The sequence below is a fragment of the Sceloporus undulatus genome, chromosome 2 (assembly GCF_019175285.1).
Source record: "Sceloporus undulatus isolate JIND9_A2432 ecotype Alabama chromosome 2, SceUnd_v1.1, whole genome shotgun sequence".
Taxonomy (NCBI): domain Eukaryota; kingdom Metazoa; phylum Chordata; class Lepidosauria; order Squamata; family Phrynosomatidae; genus Sceloporus; species Sceloporus undulatus.
Genome location: NC_056523.1, coordinates 170750305 through 170771504, shown reverse-complemented (window position 1 = coordinate 170771504; position 21200 = coordinate 170750305). Strand labels below are relative to the sequence as shown.

The window sequence follows — 21200 nt, the reverse complement described above, 5'->3', positions numbered from 1 at the left end:
TCGGAGGTGCGCACCCGGGACTACCAAGGGTACCGCTGCGGGACTCCGCAGCGTTGCCACCGCGCAGCTGCGCAGTTTTATCGGGCTAGGGAGGTTGTGGGTTAGCCATAGAGCAGAGGATGCCTGGGGTGGCTAACCTCTGCTCTCTTAATTGCTGGAAAGGGGAGGGGGGAGGTTATGGATGTGGGGGATGCATGGGCTGGGGAGGAAAGGGATAACATCGTCACGAGCGGAGCTCCCATTGAGGTAGTGTGGGGCAGGGGGAGGTATGGCGGTGGGAGAAGGGACTTGCGTTCCAGGGGAAGGCGGGATCGATGCATCATATCTATCTCTCCTTCCTGTCCCCATCCCAACCTAAGGGACCTGAGGGTCACTCCAACCGTGCCACAAACCCTGTCGCTGCTCCTGTGCAATGCCAGGTCGATCAACAACAAGTCCCACATCCTCCACGACCTGTTGGAGGACAGTAACTGCGACCTGGCTTGCATTACCGAGACCTGGCTTTGGCCTGAAGGAGATGCTGTGTGGGCTCAGGCCCTGCCTGCTGGATTCTCGGTGAAGGACCAGCCCAGGTTAAGTGGGCGGGGGGTGTGTGGCCTTGATACATATGAACACCTTGTCCCTCACCAGGAACCACATCCGACAGACGTCCTATATCAAGTGTATTTACCTGACCCTAAAGGCTAGGGACAGTCTAGGGATTCTGTTGGTGTATCGGCCACCCTGTGCGCTAACGGACTCCCTTAATGAGCTGACACAGCTGGTCGCTGAACTGATGTTGGAGACGCCCAGGCTACTTGTCCTGGGTGACTTCAACATCTCCCTCACGGCCAGCTATGTTCCACCCGGTGCGGCTCGGGAATTCATGGATACCATGGCGGCCATGGGCCTGTCCCAGCTGATAGTGGGTCCTACACATTGTGCGGGTAATAGTCTCGATTTGGTCTTCTGTTCGGATGCGGAAAATCCGTGGGCGGAAATAATTAATATTTCCCCCCTGTCATGGACGGATCACTTCCTGGTGGAGGCAAAAACCAAGGTCTCTACCCAGATCCCCCCCGGGGGTGGCGGACCTGTTAGGATGGTCCACCCTCGAAGGCTGATGGAACCCAAAAGGTTCCAGGAAGCTTTAGAGGGGCACATGGTTGGAAGTGATGGCGACTCTGTTGATGCCCTCACCGGTATCTGGAATACCGGTCTCTCTAGGGCTATACACAGTATCGCTCCCAAGCGCCCTCTCAGGCCCGCTTCCAAACGTAAGCCCTGGTATACGGAAGACCTCCGGGCGAGGAAGCGACGGCTAGAGTGCCGTTGGCGGAAACACCTTCGCTTAGACGACAAGGCTCTCCTAGACCAACTGTTAGAGGACTACGGAGAGGCGATACGAGCAGCTAAGAACTCGTTCTATGCTGCTCGTGTCGTGTCCGCGGAGTCGCGTCCAGCAGAGTTGTTCAGGGTGGTCAGGGAGCTAACTCAGCTCCCTCCTGCCCCGAACCAGATCCTTGAACCTTCTAAGGCCTGCTGCGACAAATTTAATAACTTCTTCGCGGATAAAACCTCTCGGATAAGCGAAGGTCTTAACGCCGACATTCAAGCAGAACCTAGGGTAGAGGCGTCCAGAGCCTCCGTGGACTCCATTAAACTGGATCGGTTTGAGTTGGTAAGTACCGATGATGTGGACAAGATCCTCGGAAGTGTTCGGAAGACAACTTGCTCTCTCGATCCCTGTCCCTCATGGTTAGCGGCCCAGGGGGGACCGGCGGTAACTTTATTGTTACGCCGGATTATTAATACATCCTTGAGGGAAGGGCAATTTCCATCGGAATTAAAATTGGCCATTGTAAAACCTTTATTAAAAAAGCCCTCCCTCGACCCCCTGGTACATAATAATTATCGGCCAGTCTCGCTGCTGCCATTTTTGGGGAAGGTGATCGAGAGGGCGGTTGCAATCCAGCTTCAGGCGGTCTTGGATGAAATGGATTATCTGGACCCATTTCAAACTGGCTTTCGGGCGGGTTACGGGGTAGAGACGGCCATGGTCGCCTTGTTCAATGATCTCCGTCTGGGCATCGACGGGGGAAGCGTGTCCCTGTTGGTGCTCTTGGACATCTCAGCGGCTTTCGATACCATAGACCATGGTGTCCTTCTGGGGCGCCTGGCAGAGGTGGGAATCGGGGGCACTGCGCTCCAGTGGTTCCGGTCCTACCTCTCTGGGAGGTCCCAGATGGTGCAGCTGGGAGACGTGTGCTCCGATGAGAGGGCCCTTAAAACTGGGGTCCCTCAGGGAGCCATTCTGTCTCCCATGCTATTTAACATTTACATGAAACCGCTGGGAGAGATCATCCGGAGACATGGGGCATGGGGTTATCAGTACGCTGATGACACCCAAATAATTTTCTCTATGTCTCCGACTGATGCAGTGACTGAGGATGGCGTCTCTCCTCTCGTGGCCTGTCTGGAGTCAGTAATGGGCTGGATGAGGGAAAACCAACTCAAATTGAATCCAGAGAAGACGGAGGTACTTGTGATAGGTCCCCCTGGTCCAGGAATGGCGGTAGTTCCACCTGTCCTGAACGGGGTCACGCTCCCTGTGAAGGACTCTGTGCGCAGTCTGGGGGTGCTTCTTGATTCGTTGCTTCACCTGACGGCTCAGGTGAATGCGACGGTCAAGAACACCTGTTATCAGCTTCGGCTCATTCGCCAGCTGCGCCCATACCTGGCCCAGAGGGACCTTGAAACGGTAGTACACGCTCTGGTAACCTCGAGATTGGATTTCTGCAACGCACTCTACATGGGGCAACCCTTATATCAAACCCGGAAGCTACAAATGGTACAGAATATGGCAGCCAGGCTGGTCACTGGAACTTCCAGGGCCAGCCATATTACACCGATGCTTAAAGATCTGCATTGGCTGCCTATTCGCTTCCGGGCACAATATAAGGTGTTGGTGATGACCTATAAAGCCCTAAATGGCTTGGGCCCAGGATACCTGAAGGACCGCCTCTCCCCGTACATTCCGTCCCGCACCCTCAGAACATCTGGGCAGCAACTCCTTAGGGTGCCAGGGGCTAGGCTGTCCTCCACTACGAGGAGGACATTCTCCATCGCTGCCCCGGCCCTTTGGAACACGCTGCCCACAGAGCTCCGCTCGACCACCTCCCTGGCCCAATTCAGAAAGGATCTGAAAACCTTTCTGTTCCATCTTGCATTCCCCGACTAAAGTCCAGCGGGCCTCCCTTCCTCTTCTGTGGCAAAGAGGATTGGCTAACGGGGGTTTTATCTTTTATCTTGTTTTGTTTTAATATTGTTGTATTATTGTAATGTTGTATTTTATTATGTTGTTAACCGCCCTGATCTTCGGAAGGGCGGTATAAAAATAAAATTTTTATTATTATTTATTATCATCATCATCATCAGTGTAGGTGAGCCCAGAGTCAGTTGAACAATGATATTTCATGTCCACCTTTTATAATGATCTGCTTCAGCGATGGGGAATGTATCACTCCAGATGTCGTTGGACTGCAACTTCTGTCAGTTTTAGCCAGCATGGCCAGTGGTGAAGCATGCTTGGAGCTACAGTTCAGCAACACCTGGAGAGGTACAAGTTCCCCATCCCTGGTCTACATCCTCTGTAATATCCCCAAAATATCCCTTCACATAGTCCAAAATTTGATAATTCTAGTCCTGGAGGTTGTGACATCCATGCCCAGTGGGCACTGGCTAATATTAATATAAATAAGGACTTCTGATTTGCAAGATTTTAAGTGAAATTCCAAAGAACCTTGGAAAAACAGAGATGGGTATTTTCTTTTTTTTACTCATCTTCATAGTTGCTCTTAAGTTTATTGTGTTTGAGAATATTGTATTTGGGTTATAGAACTTAACTGTCTTTCATTACAAGTTTGCTTTAGACATGCTGGGGTGGAGGTAACCGAACCCTAGAATCAGATGAAGAGGCTGGACCTGCTTCTGGTCTGTGGGTGAGCAAAAGATAGAGCTTGGTTTGAGCACACCAGGAAAAGTGTTCAGCTTCAAGGGAGATCTCTGAGGGAGCAGCAGGCTGCTAGGGAGCAAGAGGCTCCTTCAGAGTAGGATTCTCCACACAGGATGCCTGAGTTTGAAAGGTTGACACCTGAGCCTGAAGCAGGATCTCAATCAACAGCAACATATACGACGCAGTACTGGCCAGGCACAGTACTGATAATGGCACTGTTTGGACTATGTTTGTTGTACTTTATACAGTAATCTTGATTTCCTGATAGCTGAGCATGAACTGTGTTGACTTTCTCTCTTGGCAGGGTTATTTTTAAATGTGCAGTTTAACTTAAATGTGCCCTTAGAAAGCTGATAATGTTCACTTGGGAAACTGGGAAAGAAAGCTAGCTACATTATGGTTATTACCTGTTTAATATGCACTTAAAACATATGCCCAGAACATCTGCATTTTTTACCTTTTATCTTTGGACAGGTAATGTTTTGTTGGGCCCATATAAATACCCTTGAAGCACACTTGTTTTTGTGCCTTAGGGCTACCTTGTACTCTGCTATTTTTTTCCCCTACAGCCTATGTAAAATGGCTGGCCTGGAATCCCATTTACCAAAAAAACTGTATAGTAGGCCCTACTGAGTGCAGTGTAAAATGGACTGGTTTAAAGCTGTACACTGAGTTGTGCTTTTCAGGTGCTCTTGGTGACGACGCACACCCCCAAGCTGCCATGAAGCCACCTGGCCATTTACACAGTGGCAGCTTTGTACGGTGGCAGCTTGGCCGCCATCCGGCATTTTTGGGCAGTCTTTTTCAGCTTTTAGTCTCTCAGGACCTTTATTAAACTTTTGTATCATATAACTATTCTGGTTACTTGTGACTTCACTAGTCACCAAACACTATGTCTCCCACAAAACACTACTTCAGTTCAACCCAGGACACTCCTCATCCCTATCTTAGGTACATAAGATACACTCCAGTCTGCCTTTTCTCCAAAGTCCCAGATTTGTTCTGTTCTTTCCGATTTCAGTTTAGAGAGTGACACACATTTTGTTGACTATTTTCTGTCAGCTCCTAGTTACAATCAGAGACTTTTTTTTTAATCAGCTCCCCAGGTCAGTTTGTTTTAGCCCAGTATACAACTAGAAAGAACAGGAACAAAACCTGGGACTTTTGGGTTGGTCTGACTGCACCCTTTTTGCAACAACTGAAGTAAGCTGCAGAGAAAGGGAGAAAGTGGGAGGAAGAAAAACAAACCGGGAAGTTTAAAATCAACAGAAAATGTGAAGTGATGAGCCGAGGATTCATCAAAGCGTCTCTGCCAAACTGGGACAGTTGGAGCTCCTCAGTGCCCTTTCAAACAGCAGTGTTCCTTACAGGGGTGTAAAGAAAGTTGCTTGCGCTAGTGTGTTACTGGGTTGGGATTTACATTGGTGCAGAAACCATTGATTTGTCCTGCTTATTCATAACTAATGTAAAATCTGAAAGACCTGTATTAGCTATTACATTCCACCCCACTCCCACAACTGTACAAACATGCTTAAAAACCTTACTGTCACTCTGTATTGCATCTGAGGAGGTGGACTGATATCTATGAAAACTCATACTAAAATAAAAATAAGTCTTAAAGATACGGCTAGATTTTTTCCCCTCCCCCTTCCTTCCTCCTTTAGAAAAAGTGTCACTGATAAGGGTACCTATAAGCAAGGAAGAAAACATACTTTGTAGCCATTTGGCTTTTCCTTTAAAAAATGTTCTGGGGTGTCTGATGGGGAAATTGTGCAGTTGGAATGTTTGCTTTTTAAAAAAGCATTGCTTTTGTGTGAGGCTGAGAGAATGTGACTTGCCCAAGATCACCAAGTCAGTGTCCACAGCTGACCAGGGATTTGAGCCCTAGTCTCCAGTCTTCATAGTCCAATGCTCACACCACTACACCACACAGTGCTGTGTTGTAAAAGTCCTGACAACATGGTCAAATGTCTGTATAAATCCCTCGAGTTCAGTGGAGATCAATTTACAATGCAAGTGATCCAAGGAAATGGGCATATGATTGCAGTCTTAATACATTATAATATTAATAGTCATACAAAATAATTATAGACTTGTAAATAGGATCTAATACTAAAGGAAATGCAAAAGAAATTTGGGAATCAAATACATACAACAGAACATTACTTGTCAATAGACAGGAGCTACTTGTTTTTCTCTACAGGTATACCTCAGTTATCAAAGTAGATGTGGTCTTAGGCATTTGTTCTTTAATAGAAAATTTGATATCAGAAGCAGAAATAAGATGGAAAGAATAGGGATCAGTTCCTATGCCACATAAAAAGAAAAGCAGTTCAACATGTTTCAGCAAACGTTTTATCCAAAATAAAGAATATGTTCATGTGAAATGAAGCAACTGGACCAGATAAACCTGACACAGGGGACCACTTGAAAGCTCCCTCCAAAATGAACCCAGGGACAATTGTTTTCTTTCACTGCCTTTGCTTTTTTATGATTTCCATTTTGTGGCCAGATTTACAATTCTATCCTCCTTTAAACTATTGCGAGTATCTGGTGAGGCAGGCTTATCTGCTTTTCCTTTTTCTCTCAGTTTTGCTGTCCATGAATGCTCCGCAAGGGATTCTGGGGGCAACTGTTGTTTACCTTAAACTGCTGCAGCCAGTTACACACAGCAACATTAGGATTTGCTAAAGCAGAATCCCACTGTTTCTCAACTCAAACTTTCTTGCATTTTTAGTGCAGACATGCTGATGCAACCCACCACTGAAAGTCTGTTTTTCTCCAGCCCTCCTTCATCTCCCTCCAGTGTGCTAAAAAATAAAACAAAACTCCAGCTCAATAAGAGAAAGGAGAGGCTGGGTGGACATAAAATGACTTTGTAGAAACGTGATTCTTTCTCAGAGGATTTGCTAACTGAAATATGCCTGTATTTTCTTTAATAGACCTCAGTTGGTGCTCTTTTCAGAAATCAGCTTTTATAAGAAAGACATTCCTACACCTGATATACTGTTATATGTACTTGTCAGGAAAATGTGATATCGAGAATAATAAAATGTCCCAGATGCAGAGCAAAGGTCACTAGAAGCCATGATGAGTGTGCAAAATTGAGAGGTGCTGAATCACAGGATGTGAGGATACGGCAGGAGGAATAATAATAATACTAACAACTTTTATTTATATCCTGCCTACTCCGACTAGGACCGAGGCAGCTTACTGTAAAACAGTCCAATACATAGTAAAATAACAATATACAATAATCCCAAATTCTACCCTCCCCCCTTAAAATAACAATTAAATCACAAATGCATTAATAAAAGATTCATACTAAAATCAATTAGCTCAACTAAAACTGGAAGGAAGGATGGGATATGAGATAATCGATGGGACAGACTACACAATATGCAGTCATAATGCTTCAGTAATGCACAGTCATGGAACATTATGTGACAGGAAACATGGTGACATACCAGTTGGGGGTTGGACCAAATTCTCAGGCAGAAAGTGTGTATATAAGGGAGGATCTGCCACTGTACAGTGTTGGGTTGTTGTTGTTGGATGGTGGCGGAGCATTTTTGTCAGTGAGTGTGTGATATTGTAAATACTGCAACAAAAATTAAAGCCTCTTAGTGAGAACTCAGCTTGTTGTCGTGTTAATATCTTTGGTGGAAGAAGGATTCTTCACCTTGCACCACTTCCAGAGTGTCCTAGAGTATTTGTTCTTAGCAGCTTCCTTTCTGCATGGATAGACCTTGGGTTCTACATGCGCCAACAATACTGTTAGTTAGTTCTGACTAAATATTAGAGAAATATGACTGCTTCTGGTAATTTATAAATGATCGTACATATTTTGACAGCAGGCAGCAGGGCAGATGAGTTAAGAGGTGACTCGAATGCACTGATTTATAAGAATTCAAACATAGTAGCTCTCTTCTCTTTTTAAGTAATGTCTGTCTTGGGAGCTACTGTTTCTACAAGTGCAGCTTACTTTTTTAAAGGCTGAAACACTAAAGCCCTTTACTAGGAAACCAGTGCCATTGAATACAATGAAATTTTTCGCTGCATAAAGACTTGAATGGGAGACTGCAACAAATACAAGGAGCTAGCTAACTGGCAAAACAACCTTTGCATATTCTTTACCTAAGAAAACCTTATGAAATTCATGATGTTGCCATATGTCTACAGGCAACTTGAAGGCACATACACGCAAGCATTTTTGGCATTACATTGCAAGTTACTTGCTGTGCTCCTGCAGAGAGCACTGCAAATAATGCACTGTGCCTTCAGGCAGTGGTGTCCTTGCACCTAGTCTCACCGGGGATGGGAGGGGCTTAGGGGGGCAGCACATGATCTCTCCCCCCATGCCACCCCATCCTTTTCCTGATGAGGAAAAGGGACAGTATGGGGGATGTGGCCATGGGGATGGTGCAAGGGGAGCACACATGGATGCCGCAGAGGAGCACAGGAATGGTGTGGGGTTCTTGGTGGTGGGGCTTCTGGGGGTAGAACACACACCCTCCCCCTGTGCTGCCCTATACTTTTCCTGATGAGGGGGGGAGCATGCAGAAACAGAGCAGGGGGGAGCATGCACAGGGAAGGGGCTGATCAAGTGTCACCCCTTTTCTGGGACAGTAATCCACACCACTGCACTGTCCTTAATGATGCCACTGTCTTCAGGTATTTACTAGGCCAAGCTAAGTACAGTAACTTTATTTTATCCTTTTACTGGATTTTTAAAAAACTATAAATGCAAAGATATGAGAAGAAAAGATGAGGAAGCAGGGCTCAAATAGTAATAATGTGAACAGCATTTCTGTCATGTGTCCAGTCATTGATTGCCTGGCATATACAGGTCTACCTCAGTTAACAAAGTCTGTATGTTCCTTGGAACTACTTCTTTAACAAAGAAACAAAATTATATTAGTGGCAGAAATAACATGGAAAGAATAGACTTCAGCTCTTAAGTCATGAAGAAAGAAGAGGAGGAGGAGGAGGACAGCAGTTCAACACATTGCAGCTAACTTTCATTCAAAACTAACAATATATGTAAGGTTTAAGTCTGTTTTCAGCCACTTAGCCAAGGCTCTACCATCTTGTATTTAGGAAACCATTTCTGTAGTCCACACACTAACTGCTGAGCTTGCTAAATCCTATGGTCAGAATGTTATTGATTCAAGAGGCTGAAAACAGATATCCAGCTGTCAAGGACATCATGTTTCAATTATGTTTCTGTGTGCTTCTGATGTGCCTATAGAAGCTGAAGTATGTAGGCAAAATAACGATAAGCAATAGGCTAGCTGTTTTGTGCCCGTTGTTGTACTAGTCACAGCATGCACAGTTTGATCAGTAGTTGTGAAACTCCTGGGTCTATAAAAAAAATCTGCTTACAATAAAATTGGTCGGTCCCACCTTCTTGCTGTAAGGGGATTGTCCCATTGATCAAAGTCTTGTGTGTGTTTCCTTTCTGGCAGATTCAGGACTTCCCCTGCAGCTCTGAACTATTTGGGAGGTGTGGCAAGATTGACTTTTCAGTTCTATACCAACATAAGCACACATGAAATAAAACAACCAGATCAAGAAACTGGAGCACGTCCAAAGGTGAAGGGTCTGGAAACCATATCCTATGAGGAACGACTTAGGGAGCTGGGGATGTTTAGCCTGGAGAAGAGAAGGTTAAGAGGTGATATGATAGCCCTGTTTAAATACTTGAAGGGATGTCATAGTGAGGAGGGAGCAAGCTTGTTTTCTGCTGCTCTAGAGACTAGGACCCAGAGCAATGGATGCAAGCTACAGGGAAAGAGATTCCACCTGAACATTAGGAGGAACTTCCTGACAGTAAGGGCTGTTCGACAATGGAATACAATCCTTCCTCGGAGGGTAGTGGAGTCTCCTTCTCTGGAGGTCTTTAAACAGAGGCTGGATGGTCATCTGTCGGGGATGCTTTGATTGAGATTTCCTGTATGGCAGAATGGGGTTGGACTGGATGGCCCTTGTGGTCTCTTCCAACTCTATGATTCTAAGCTAAGCCATGCATAAGTGAAAAGAAAAAAATTAGAACCTTTTCCCAAAATGCTTCTCAGGAAGACTTTTTTTTCCACATCAGAGTCCACTTTTGTTATAATTTCTATTTTGGCAACCAGACTTATAAATCTATCCCCTTTTTATCTGCTGGGGGTAGCTGATAAAGCAGGATTATCTGCTCTCCCCTTATCGCTCTGTTTTACTGTCCACACATGCTCAGTAATGGATTCTGAAGGCAGTTGCTGTATGGGTTGCCTGTTGTAAGCAGGCACACACAATTACAATAGTATCAGCTGGAGCAGAATCCCATTCTTTACAATTCCAAATGTTCTTTATCACATTGTTTATTGCAGACAAACTACTGCAACTGGACACTGAACGTCTGTGCTTTTCCAGCCCTCCTTTACCATACTCCCAATGTTAATGCTGCTAAAGAAACTTCCAACTATAAAGAAAACATGGAGGGCTGGAGGGTGTAGAAAGACTTTGTAAAAAAGAGCTTCACCTTCAGAGGTTTTGTTAACGGAGATACACCTGTAATGGCATCACTGTGGGGGAAAGTTTAAAAATCAGCCCTTCTGTGGTCTTCTTAACTGTAGCGTGTGCTGTGTTTATGTTTTTAATGTATCTGTTTTTAACATATTATACTGTTTAAATGAAATAATTTTAATTGTTTTTTTAATTGTATTGGTAAGTTTGTAGCCATTTTTATCTGTGAGCCACCTTTAGGTCCCATTCTTGGAGAAAGGCGGCATATAACTTAAGAAAGAAAGAAAGAGTGAGTCATGCTGCGTTCTTTCCCTCAGCCCCTCTACTTGTTGTTTCTTGGCTCAACCTATTGCTTTTCATTTTCTAAACAATACTTAGTCAGTCACATATTTACACATATTGTTAATTCAGCCCTTACATAAAGCCTACTTTTCCACCACTCCTTAATTCTTAAAGCTTGCTTTTGCACCACTCCCCCATGCACAATAAAATTAAAATCAAATTAAATTAAAAGCACCAAAAGGTATTATCATTATTACATCACATCCTTTTTGCCCCCCTTTCCCCTCCCTCCTCCCCCTCCAATAGCCATGACCAAGTAAATTAGTATTCAGTATGCATAATGTAGAATATCTTAATTATTTCCAGTAGCTAAAATGCAAATCCACCACTGATTGAAAAGCAACAGGAAAGAGACAAAGGACCTTATCACACACACAATTTTAAATGTTCTGGGGACCGAAGGAGGACGCTCGTGTGCACGTGCATGCTGCAGAAAATGGAGTTTATTGCACACGAATACGTCCTCCAAGAGGCCCTGTTCCGTCCCCCGGCGCGCACCCGTTCACGTCCAGTCCTGACGGGCGTGATTTTTTGCTGACGGTATCCATCAGGCAAAAATCACGCCTGTCAGGACTGGATGCGAATGGGTGCGTGCCGGGGGACAGAACAGGGCCTCTTGGAGGACATATTCGTGTGCGATAAACTCCGTTTTCTGCATCACGCATGCGCACACGAGCGTCCTCCTTCAGTCCCCAGAATGTGTGTGCGATAAGGTCCTTCGTCATTTGATAAGTACCTAGCAAAGATGCTACTCTCCTACTATCAGGGACAGAGCAGGAGAGCCTGAGAGTTCCACCAGAGAGAACAGTTGCTGCTAAGCCTTGGAGCAGGCGTGTGGTCATAGTGGGGGACTCCTTGCTGAGGGGTACAGACACAGTGATTTGTGGGCCTAACAAGATGTCTCAGGAGGTGTGTTGTCGCCCTGGGACAAAGATCCGTGATGTGACAGAGAGGCTGACAAGACTGGTCAAGCTTACTGACCAATACCCCTTCCTTTTGGTTCATGTGGGAACCAATGACACTGCAAGGCACAGCCTTCGGAATATCAGGGATTATGAGGCTCTGGGTAGGAAGCTGAAAGAAATGGATGCACAGGTTGTCATCTCGTCTCTTCTCATCTCTTCCCTAGGAAGTGGAAGGAAAATAGCAGAGGTCAACAACTGGCTCCACAGATGGTACCGCCGAGAACGATTTGGATTTTTGGATCATGGTCTGAGGTTCCATGAAGAGGAACATCTGGCAAGGGATGGGTTGCATCTCACGCCAGTTGGCAGAAACGTTTTTGCCAACAGTCTCAAGAATTTGATGAGGAGGGCTTTAAACTGAGTTATGCCTGGAAAGGGTGAAAGGACCAGCACCATTGGGCCTATTCTAAAGAAGCAGAGCCCTTCCTCCAGTCCATCTGCCATGATCCAGGCCTCAGAGGGAGAGAAGAACCACTGGACTTGATCCCCTTCCCCACTACCATTCTCTTCTCCTTTTGTGTCATGTCTTTAAGATTGTAAGCCTGAGGGCAGGGAACCACTTAATTAAAAATAATAATTGTAAGCCGTTCTGATAGCCGTTAGGGCTGAAGGGCGAGGTATAAATACCATAATAAATAAAATAAAATAATGTGGGGGGTTTAAATATTTGAAGGGATGTCATACTGAGGAGGGAGCAAACTTGTTTCCTGCTGCTCCAGAGAACAGGACCCAGAATAATGGATGCAAGATACAGGAAAAGAGATTCCACCTCAACATTAGGAGGAACCTCCTGACGGTAAGGGCTGTTTGACAGTGGAACACACTCCCTCAGAGTGTGGTGGAGTCTCCTTCCTTGGAGGTCTTTAAACAGAGGCTTGATGGCCATCTGTCGGGGATGCTTTGATTGAGAATTCCTGCATGAAAGAATGGGGTTGGACTGGATGGCCCTTGTGGTCTCTTCCAACTCTATGATTCTATGATTCTACTGTAATTGCACTTTACCAGCCTTGCACGATAAACTCCTTAGTGTAAACTTCTGACAAATGTATGCCATGTAATCCCAGTTCCTTTTTAAAGTTAAAGACAAATTGACCCTTATCCTGTTTTAAAAGTTCTTCATATTCCAGCCATTGATCAAGCAATTCAATTCTCTATTAAACAAAGATTCATGCCTTGAAACCCCAAAAGGTATTTGGCAGCAACCTCTAGCTCTGTATTTCACCCAAATTTTTAACAAAGATCTTCTAACAATACGATTAAAGTCAACATTAGCCTTAAGTTTATTATACCATAAAAAGACATGCCATTCACACCTTAAATCAAACCCTTCTAGTTGCAAGATCCTTCTATTTTCTAAAGCCTTTCTGCTAAACCAAAGCTACAAGCATGGAAATAAAATTCCAAATCTGGGGCTGATCTCAAGCAGAAAGTAGAGAAGGAGGAGATGACACAAAGCTGGGGATTTTGTACAGGTTGTGGTGGCAGTGTAAGTGTGAGTGTGGGGAACCCACCACTTTCTCTGCTCAGCAGAGCTTCTTCCTCCTGGGCTCCCCTATTTGCACAGTGAAAATGAAATAGGCAGTCAGCATGCTGAGGAGGGGATACTTGTCAGGCACCTAACCTGAGAAACCCAGGGTTCCTTCAGGTCCGCTTGGGAAGTATTAAGGCAGGACTGCTCCACTCTGCCAGGCTTTCCAGTTTTGCCTTCCTTCCACCTGTTGTTTGTTTCTTTCCCCCATTTAATGTAATGCAATGTAAGATGGTCTTTAATGTAGTTTTTCTTTTTTGTTAATGCATACTCTAATGTGTAATTCACTTTATTAGTCTTTTGCCACAACTGAGCAATGCCACATGGGGCAAAATCCAGTTGTGGGAGAAAATAGGCCTTGTACCCATTGTTCCATCAATTCATGAGGCATCCTGTTATGGCACTTTAGGATTGAGACTTACAGGTAATGCCCACCTCAGGAATGGACCTACCTCATCCTCAGATGGTAAAGAACCACACAGTGGCTGTGTGACCAAGTGGCTTCTCAATTACCATCTCATTTTCTGACTCTTAATTCAGTTCAAGAGTTTAATATACAACAAATACTTTAGCTCATTTGGTTATTGGGATTCTGGATCTGTGCCTCATGCCAGGCCAACCTATATAGCTGTTGTGGTCATTTCCTGCTAAACTCATGTGATCGTTTATTGGGCTTTGGCTTCCTTCAGCCTGCACCAGCCTCTCACTACTAGACCTGCAAGTGACCATGGTATCTATATCTGTTTACAGTTTTCTAGTGGGTTTTTTTTTTGTGGGGGGGGGGATGATATACCAGTTGCAAAGCCTATAATCCAATCCACCTCATTCATCTTTTACACCAGCAAACCACTGCTGAGAAAGAGGAAACAAAGACAAAAGTTTACTTGAGAATTTTTTTTACTAACTTAGGAGCCCACCATTCAGAATTGTTCTTGAAGACATCTGATGGAATCATACCCTCATGTGGTGCTTTGTCTGGTGCTAGAGCACATGTAAGTTTGATTACTTCTTGTTCTGAGACAGGAGACCATTCTCATGCCCCCTTCTAGACACATTTATGCATCGGAAGGTGAGTGGACTGAGAGAGATCCAGGTCATGGTATGAAAAGGAAAGTCTTGAGTGCCCTCTTTCCATCATTCTAAATAGCCTGGAAAAGCCCTTTTTAACTTATGTATGCTCAGGCAAGCACCTGCCTTGCCCATTAGGTTAAGTTGACTGGGTTTAGGAGGGGGGAGGTACCTGCAAGCAATTGTTCAGCTCAAAGTTCAGCACTTGCCCCTCTGCATACAAACTTCAGCAAGAGGAACAGAAGTGGTCAGAAAAGAAGAAGAGATGTCTGCTCTGTCCACAACTTCCACCTGGACCTGGGAGCATTTCATTTAACTACCAACAGGTTAGTCACTGACACCCATAATTACTCTCTTCTTTTAAACTTTTCTTAATGTCTGTAAGCTGGGACTATGGGCATGTTGCCTTTAAGAAAAGGGTTCATGCAGAAGAGAGGGACTTTGCTTCTTTTGCAGTCTAACGATGAGCAGGAATTCAGCAGCAACACTGGGGATTATTGAGCATTGAGTTTAAGGTGCCTTTTCCCTGACGGCATACAGGCACCTTTAATTTCAAAAACGGGTGTTATCGCACTCAGCCATGGCGGGAGAATGCATATAGAGTCATTTTAAGCAACACTCTCTTAAGCAGTGTAGATCTTGATTTAAATGGGGAGGGACTCCAAATCTTATTCCAAGCAGCCTCTGAAATTGATATTTTCTAAGCAATCAACTGCAAAATGTTGGAGAGGCCATAATTGCAAAGGAACATATGTTCATATGTGGTTACATTGTGATAAAGTTACATAGTTTTAGTCAAATGTACTATCTATAATAATAACAACAACAATAATAATAATAATAAATTTATTTATATTCCGCTTAATCACTTGGAATCCAAGCGGATTATAACAATAAAACAAGATACAGTTAAAATTCTAAAAAACCCTATCCCTCCCCCAGTATAAAAACATAGTAATACTAAAAAGAGATTAAACCAGAGAGATATTAAAACAGTAGTATAAAATCACAGTTAAAATCAGAAGATTTGTAATAAATAAATAAAAATAAAGAACTGTATAGCAGGGCCCAGATAGGATGGAAAAGGGGATGGAGAAAAGAGGAGAGGAGTGAAGGGGGGAGGGAGACAGGAAAATAGAGGTGGACGTAGTCTGGAAACGCCTGCCGGAAGAGCTCCGTCTTAATAGCCTTTTTGAAGGTTTTCAAGGTGGTAATCTGACAGATCTCGTCCAGCAGGTCATTTCAGAGTCTAGGAGCAACTGCTGAAAAGGAACGCTGGGTCACTACCAAAAGTTTAGTCCTCTTTGGTTGAAGTAAATTCTTCCCAGGAGAACAAAGAGTGCAGGGAGGATGATATGGGAGAAGGCGTTCCCGCAAGAAATCAGGACCCAAGCCATGTAGGGGTTTAAATCTATTATTTCTGAGATCACTCTTCAAGAGATAACTCCCTGCTGGGTCTTTTATTACCTTCTGTATTTCTGGGTGAGAACAAAGACTTGAAACATAAATCATTGATTTGTTTTCTCCTGACCATCACAAGAATTGAAATAGCCAAGAACTCGAAGATGGGCAGCTTAATGATGGACAACTGATGGTATAGGCTATGGGGCAGTTTACTAATGGAAAAGTTGTCAGACAGGATAGATAACCTCTATTATGCTTCTTTTGAGGAGAGATGGTGGGCTGTTTTTTGTTTTGTTTTCTTTCGTTTTGCTTTTTAGTATATTAACAATCACTCAAGTCACGCAAAAGCACTGGATCAGCATTTAAATTTCTGGAAGGAGACCTTTACAGAAGTCTAAGGATGATGATGCCTTATACTTATATGGTTGTTTGTCGGATACCTCATGTATCCCTCCCTAGTGGTATTTTGCCTGTGTCCCACCTCTGTCTGTTCTATTGTGATTTCTTGCCAATAATAATAAATATTTTAAAAATAAAATAAAAAAGAACAGCTAGAAAGCAATGGAAAAACTGGGATTATGGAGCTTTTTCTTCTCTCACCCTCTTTTGCCCTGTTATACTTTCCACCCACCTTCAATCCCATCAGCTACACATTTTCAGCTGTTTGCTAAGGTTAAAAGTAGAATTTTGGAAACAAAAAAAATCATTTAGCAAAATTTATGCCCTATCTTTCTTTCACTGGTGGTGAGTAAACTATGATCTCCATAGCTTTGGTGGCTGAGAGGGGAATTCAACTCTCTAGGTCCAAGAGACATCTACATACATCACCTCTCTTAGATTATTCTTTTCTTCCTTGTCAAGGTCCTGACTGCAACCATGTGGTTCTACCTAGCTGTCCTATTGGGGCTTTACTTCCTCCGCCGATGGTACCGAGAGGGACAGAGTGTGGAGAACCTCAGAGAGAAATACGTCTTCATCACTGGCTGTGACTCTGGCTTTGGGAACAAGCTTGCCAGGCAGCTGGATGCCCTGGGCTTTCGGGTATTGGCAGCCTGTTACACTCAGAAAGGGGCAGAAGAGTTGGAGAGATTGTCATCTGATCGACTGAAAACCACCATTTTAGATATCAGCAGCAAAGAGAGTGTTGTGGCAGCAACTGAGTGGGTGAAAGGAATTGTGAGGAGCAAAGGTGACAGATTCCCTCTACTTCTCTTGTGTTTCCTCTCTCTCTCTCTGTTGTGTGCCAGTAGGGTGAGTGTCATAACTGGTTGACTTGAAACATTCCCAAGAGCAGGTACGGTCACCAGCAGGCCAGAGGAAAAGACCCTGACCTGATCTTGTGCTTTTGAAATAAAGCCCAGTCTGAAAAATGAGCAGGTGAAGTTTAGTGAGGATTGAAGTAAAGCAAGAGACTACATGCTAAAGCATTGGGAAATTGTTCAGGATGAAAGAGCTGCACCCAGTAGCATCCTGGGGTTTGGTGTCACCTGGTGCAGGGGTAGGGCTCCTGGTCAGAAGGGGCAGTGCTTCCATCCCGGAAGGGTAGGCCTTCTGGGATAGAAGTGGCAGAGCTTCTGCCCCTCCTTTTTGCAGCTCGGTTTTCCATGAGAGAACAGGGCTGAGGCAAGAAGCCAGGCCGGCCACACATGCCTCCCTGTCCCTCCTTTCAGGTTCTCCTCTGCAGAAAACTGAGCCATGGCAAGGACAGGTGTAGAGGCATGCGTACGCTCAACCTGGCTCCTCACTGTCACGTGCCCCTCTGCCCCTCCTTGCTGCTGCTCAGTTTTCCTCCTGGGAGAACCAGGTCCCGGCAAAGAGGGGGGTTGTCCTTGCTCACTCAGCCCAGCTCCTTGCCCTGGCCTGGTTCTCCCGAGGCAAACTGAGCCATGACAAGGAGCTGTGCCAAGTTGCATGATCAGGGTAAGAAAGATGAAAATAAGCCCCAACTCAAAAAAGGACAATTAAATAACCACGAAGATGTGTATGTTTTTCATGACATGGACAAAATGGTTATTATTTCCCTCCCATCCACTCTCAGCATGTGCATGTCAGCTCCCTCTCACCATTACCCCACTCTAAGAAGCCTTCTCACTTCTAATCAAAAGACCACTTTCTTCAAAAGATGCACAAACTATTCATATTGCACACCTGTACAGAGACACAGATAGATCTTTTTGGTGGAATTTCACTGCCCATTACAGCACAGTGCATGCCACAAAAATTATTAAGGAAAGTATTTATCTGCTATTTGGTGTGCATATCCATTGAGAACCAGCTTAGAAGGATAATACACAAGGTTATAGGTTCCTCCTTCGCTCACAACAGTGAATAGAAAATAACTATTGATCGCTCAGATGTGATTAATGGGATTGACAGCAAAGAGATGGAGAGGGAACTGAGAAAGGGAGAAGGCTGTCAAAGATGGCATACACAGATACTATTACAGCAAATTACAGAGTGTGGATTGCTGACAGAGGGACATACTAAAAGCAAGTGGAATTTACACAAAAGGTCATCGGATGGGAAAGGTGGGCTGAAACATGATACACAATGAGGCAGAAAGAATATAAAATAATCTTTAGAACAATACAGAAACAGATACAGTATCTTAAAAGACCTATCAGGGTTCCTTCAGTCATCAAGTGTTATATTCCCAGGATTTAGGAAGCCTAAAATGACTGGTCCTATCAGCCCATCATCCACTCATAATTAAATATATTTAAATGAATAATATGAAAATTGTTAAGCTGAATTCTATCATTCTATTTTTGGTGGAATACCTCAATCCTTTTGTCATGTGTATATTATAAATATTACATTGTGGGTGGATAAGTAAGGCCTGTTACAGACAGCCAAAATAAAGCTGCTTCAAGTCACAGTGGAGGTATGGTGTTTCAATGATGCATGCGTCCTAAGAGTCCAGAAGTTGCACCAAAGCCATGCTCCAGCCCTAAAGACTGGAGCATAGCTTTGGTGTGGCTTCTGGACTCTTAGGACGCATGGATCATTGAAACACCATACCTCCACTGTGACTCGAAGCAGCTTTATTTTGGCTTTCTGTAACAGGCCTAAGTGTAACATATTATAAGCAAACTTATTTTTAAAATATATTTTTGCGGAAAATATGAACATCAAATATAATATTCCCTCTAGTTTAAAGAAACACTTTCAGTTCCAAGAGCTGTTTTTACTACAGATCATTAGCCTTCCACAGGCTATTCAGTAACAAATGTTAACATAAAAGTCCTGATAGGCTGAATTTGTAATGCCCTTAACTTTTCCATCAAACTTTAGTTGTTGTTGATTTATTCCTAAATTATATAGTTCTGTCAAAAAGAATAAGAAGGTTATTTATAGCTACACAATATTTTTTTTAAAAAATGTAATCATCAAATTGTTAAAATATGTGGAAATGAGGCACAGAATGGACAGCTCTGATATAAATTCTCTCTTCCCACAGGGCTCTGGGGCTTGGTCAACAATGCTGCTATAGGTTTACCTATGGCACCAATTGGATGGCTGACCAAGGACAACTTTGCAAATGTGATAGGCGTAAACTTGCTTGGACTGATTGATGTAACACTGCACATGCTGCCACTGGTGAGAGCAGCCAGAGGGAGGATCGTCAATGTGTCCAGTGCAGTGGGAAGACTGGCATGCTTTGGAGGAGGTTACTGTCCCTCCAAGTTTGGTGTGGAAGCCTTCTCTGACAGTTTGAGGTAAAATACAGTGGACCCTTGTTATACGCTGGGGTTTGGTTCCAAGATCCCCCATGTGTAACAAAATCCGTGGATGCTCAAGTCCCATTAAATATAATGACGTAGCAAAATGGTGCCCCTTATAAAAAATGGAAAATCAAGGTTTGATATTTGAAATTTTTACTTTTTTTGAACATTTTTAAACTGTGAATGCTTGAATCCGTGATTAAAAAATCCGTGTATAAGAAGGGCTGAATGTACCAGTTCTACAGCTTTTCCTTTTTCTTAGCCAAGTGGCACGTGGTTTCCCCCCACCTCATTTGTGTCTGAAGAAAGGAGGTACATAGGTACAAGTGTTACCCAAATTTCTAGGGTCCTTTGAAGGTACCCACAAATTTATGTTTATGGGGGAATTTTTAAAATAGCTCAAATGAAATAATATTCTGGCCTTGTCAACAGTGGCCTTCGGGACCAACCCAACGATACTAGGTCCAATGCACACAGAACTTCAGAAGCATATCCAAATTAGTTGTAGTTTATTAAGGGAAAGAACAACATACACACAAAAACACATGCACTCACACACATACCCAAGAGCTAAAAACAAAGGTGGGACAGGTGAATAGTTTGAGGCTTTGATAATGGCAATACTTAGCAATGATGAAGCTTGCTTCCAATTGAAGGAACAGAAATTGACTCAATGGCCAACTAGAAACGTGGAATCATTTATTAAGGGGATCTAAATACAAACTGACAGCATGGCTGCCTGCTTCCAACTAAACCCAAAGAATGGGAAGAAGGAAGAGGAATGTCCAATATTTATACAGTGAAATGTACCTTGAGGCAGACATCAAGGACCTGAAAGGATTAACTGTATGCCAAATTGTTTTCCAGGAAGGAATATTAGATGGGAATTGCAGTAAATGTGTCTATGATTGCTTGGATAAAAGATTGATGGCTGCAGTAAATGTTCTCAGACCAAAAGCTGAGACATGTAAATCTGTTGAAGATAGGTCTTATTTCCTAAGACGAAGGGCAAATGCACACCTTGGCAAGAGAGATTCTTGTCTCTACAAGCATCACCATCTTCCTCTGCCTGAATCCCATCAACTCCCTTCATTGATCAAAGAGATTATGCTTATGTCTCTAGGTGGTCTGTTGTGGTGGATGCCTTCCCCTGGGCTGGAGCCGACTGGTCTTAGGCCCAATGTCCTATTATAGGGCAATCCAGGTTATTCAGAGGTCGCTTTCCATCAGATTCCCTTTTTAATGTGAAGTTGATATTAAACATGAGAGGGGTAATTTTGGGGTCCAAACCTGGGCTAACACAAGTGCCTTGAGCTACAGTGATGTATTGTGGAGATCTATGCGTCTTAGATTCAGGCAATCTAACAAACCATATCTCCTCACATGTGCTTCCCCGAGCACTGAGATCCACAGTATAGCCCAGGGGTCGGCAACCTCCGGCCTGCGGGCGCCTTTCCGCCGGCCCCTGTCCCTCCTGCCACCGAAATCGCCGCTAGGCCCGCTGCGGCCTCCGGAGCCCTGAAATGGGGCTCCAGGAGCCGCACCGGAGCTTTGGGAGGCCCATTGCTGTCGCTGGGGCCCTCCAGGAGGGCTCCGGCAGCGGCAGCGGGCCCCTGGGAGGCCAGTTGCCGTTGCTGGGGCCCTTCAGGAGGGCTCCTGTGATGGCA

At 44.2% G+C, this 21200-nt stretch overlaps 2 protein-coding genes across 3 annotated transcripts in view; one reads left to right on the top strand and one right to left on the bottom strand.

The window, feature by feature from the left end:
- TAC3 (tachykinin precursor 3) overlaps positions 1-21200 on the bottom strand; it is a 169072-nt gene that overhangs the window by 140522 nt on the left and 7350 nt on the right. The gene's annotated exons all lie outside the window — the stretch shown is intronic.
- LOC121922270 (retinol dehydrogenase 7-like) overlaps positions 14575-21200 on the top strand; it is an 11472-nt gene continuing 4846 nt past the window's right edge. Inside the window, exons 1-3 of the mRNA XM_042451483.1 lie at positions 14575-14730; positions 16670-16997; positions 19269-19527. Coding sequence (XP_042307417.1) covers positions 16685-16997; positions 19269-19527 — 572 coding nt within the window. The 5' untranslated portion in view covers positions 14575-14730; positions 16670-16684. The remainder of the gene's footprint in view (positions 14731-16669; positions 16998-19268; positions 19528-21200) is intronic.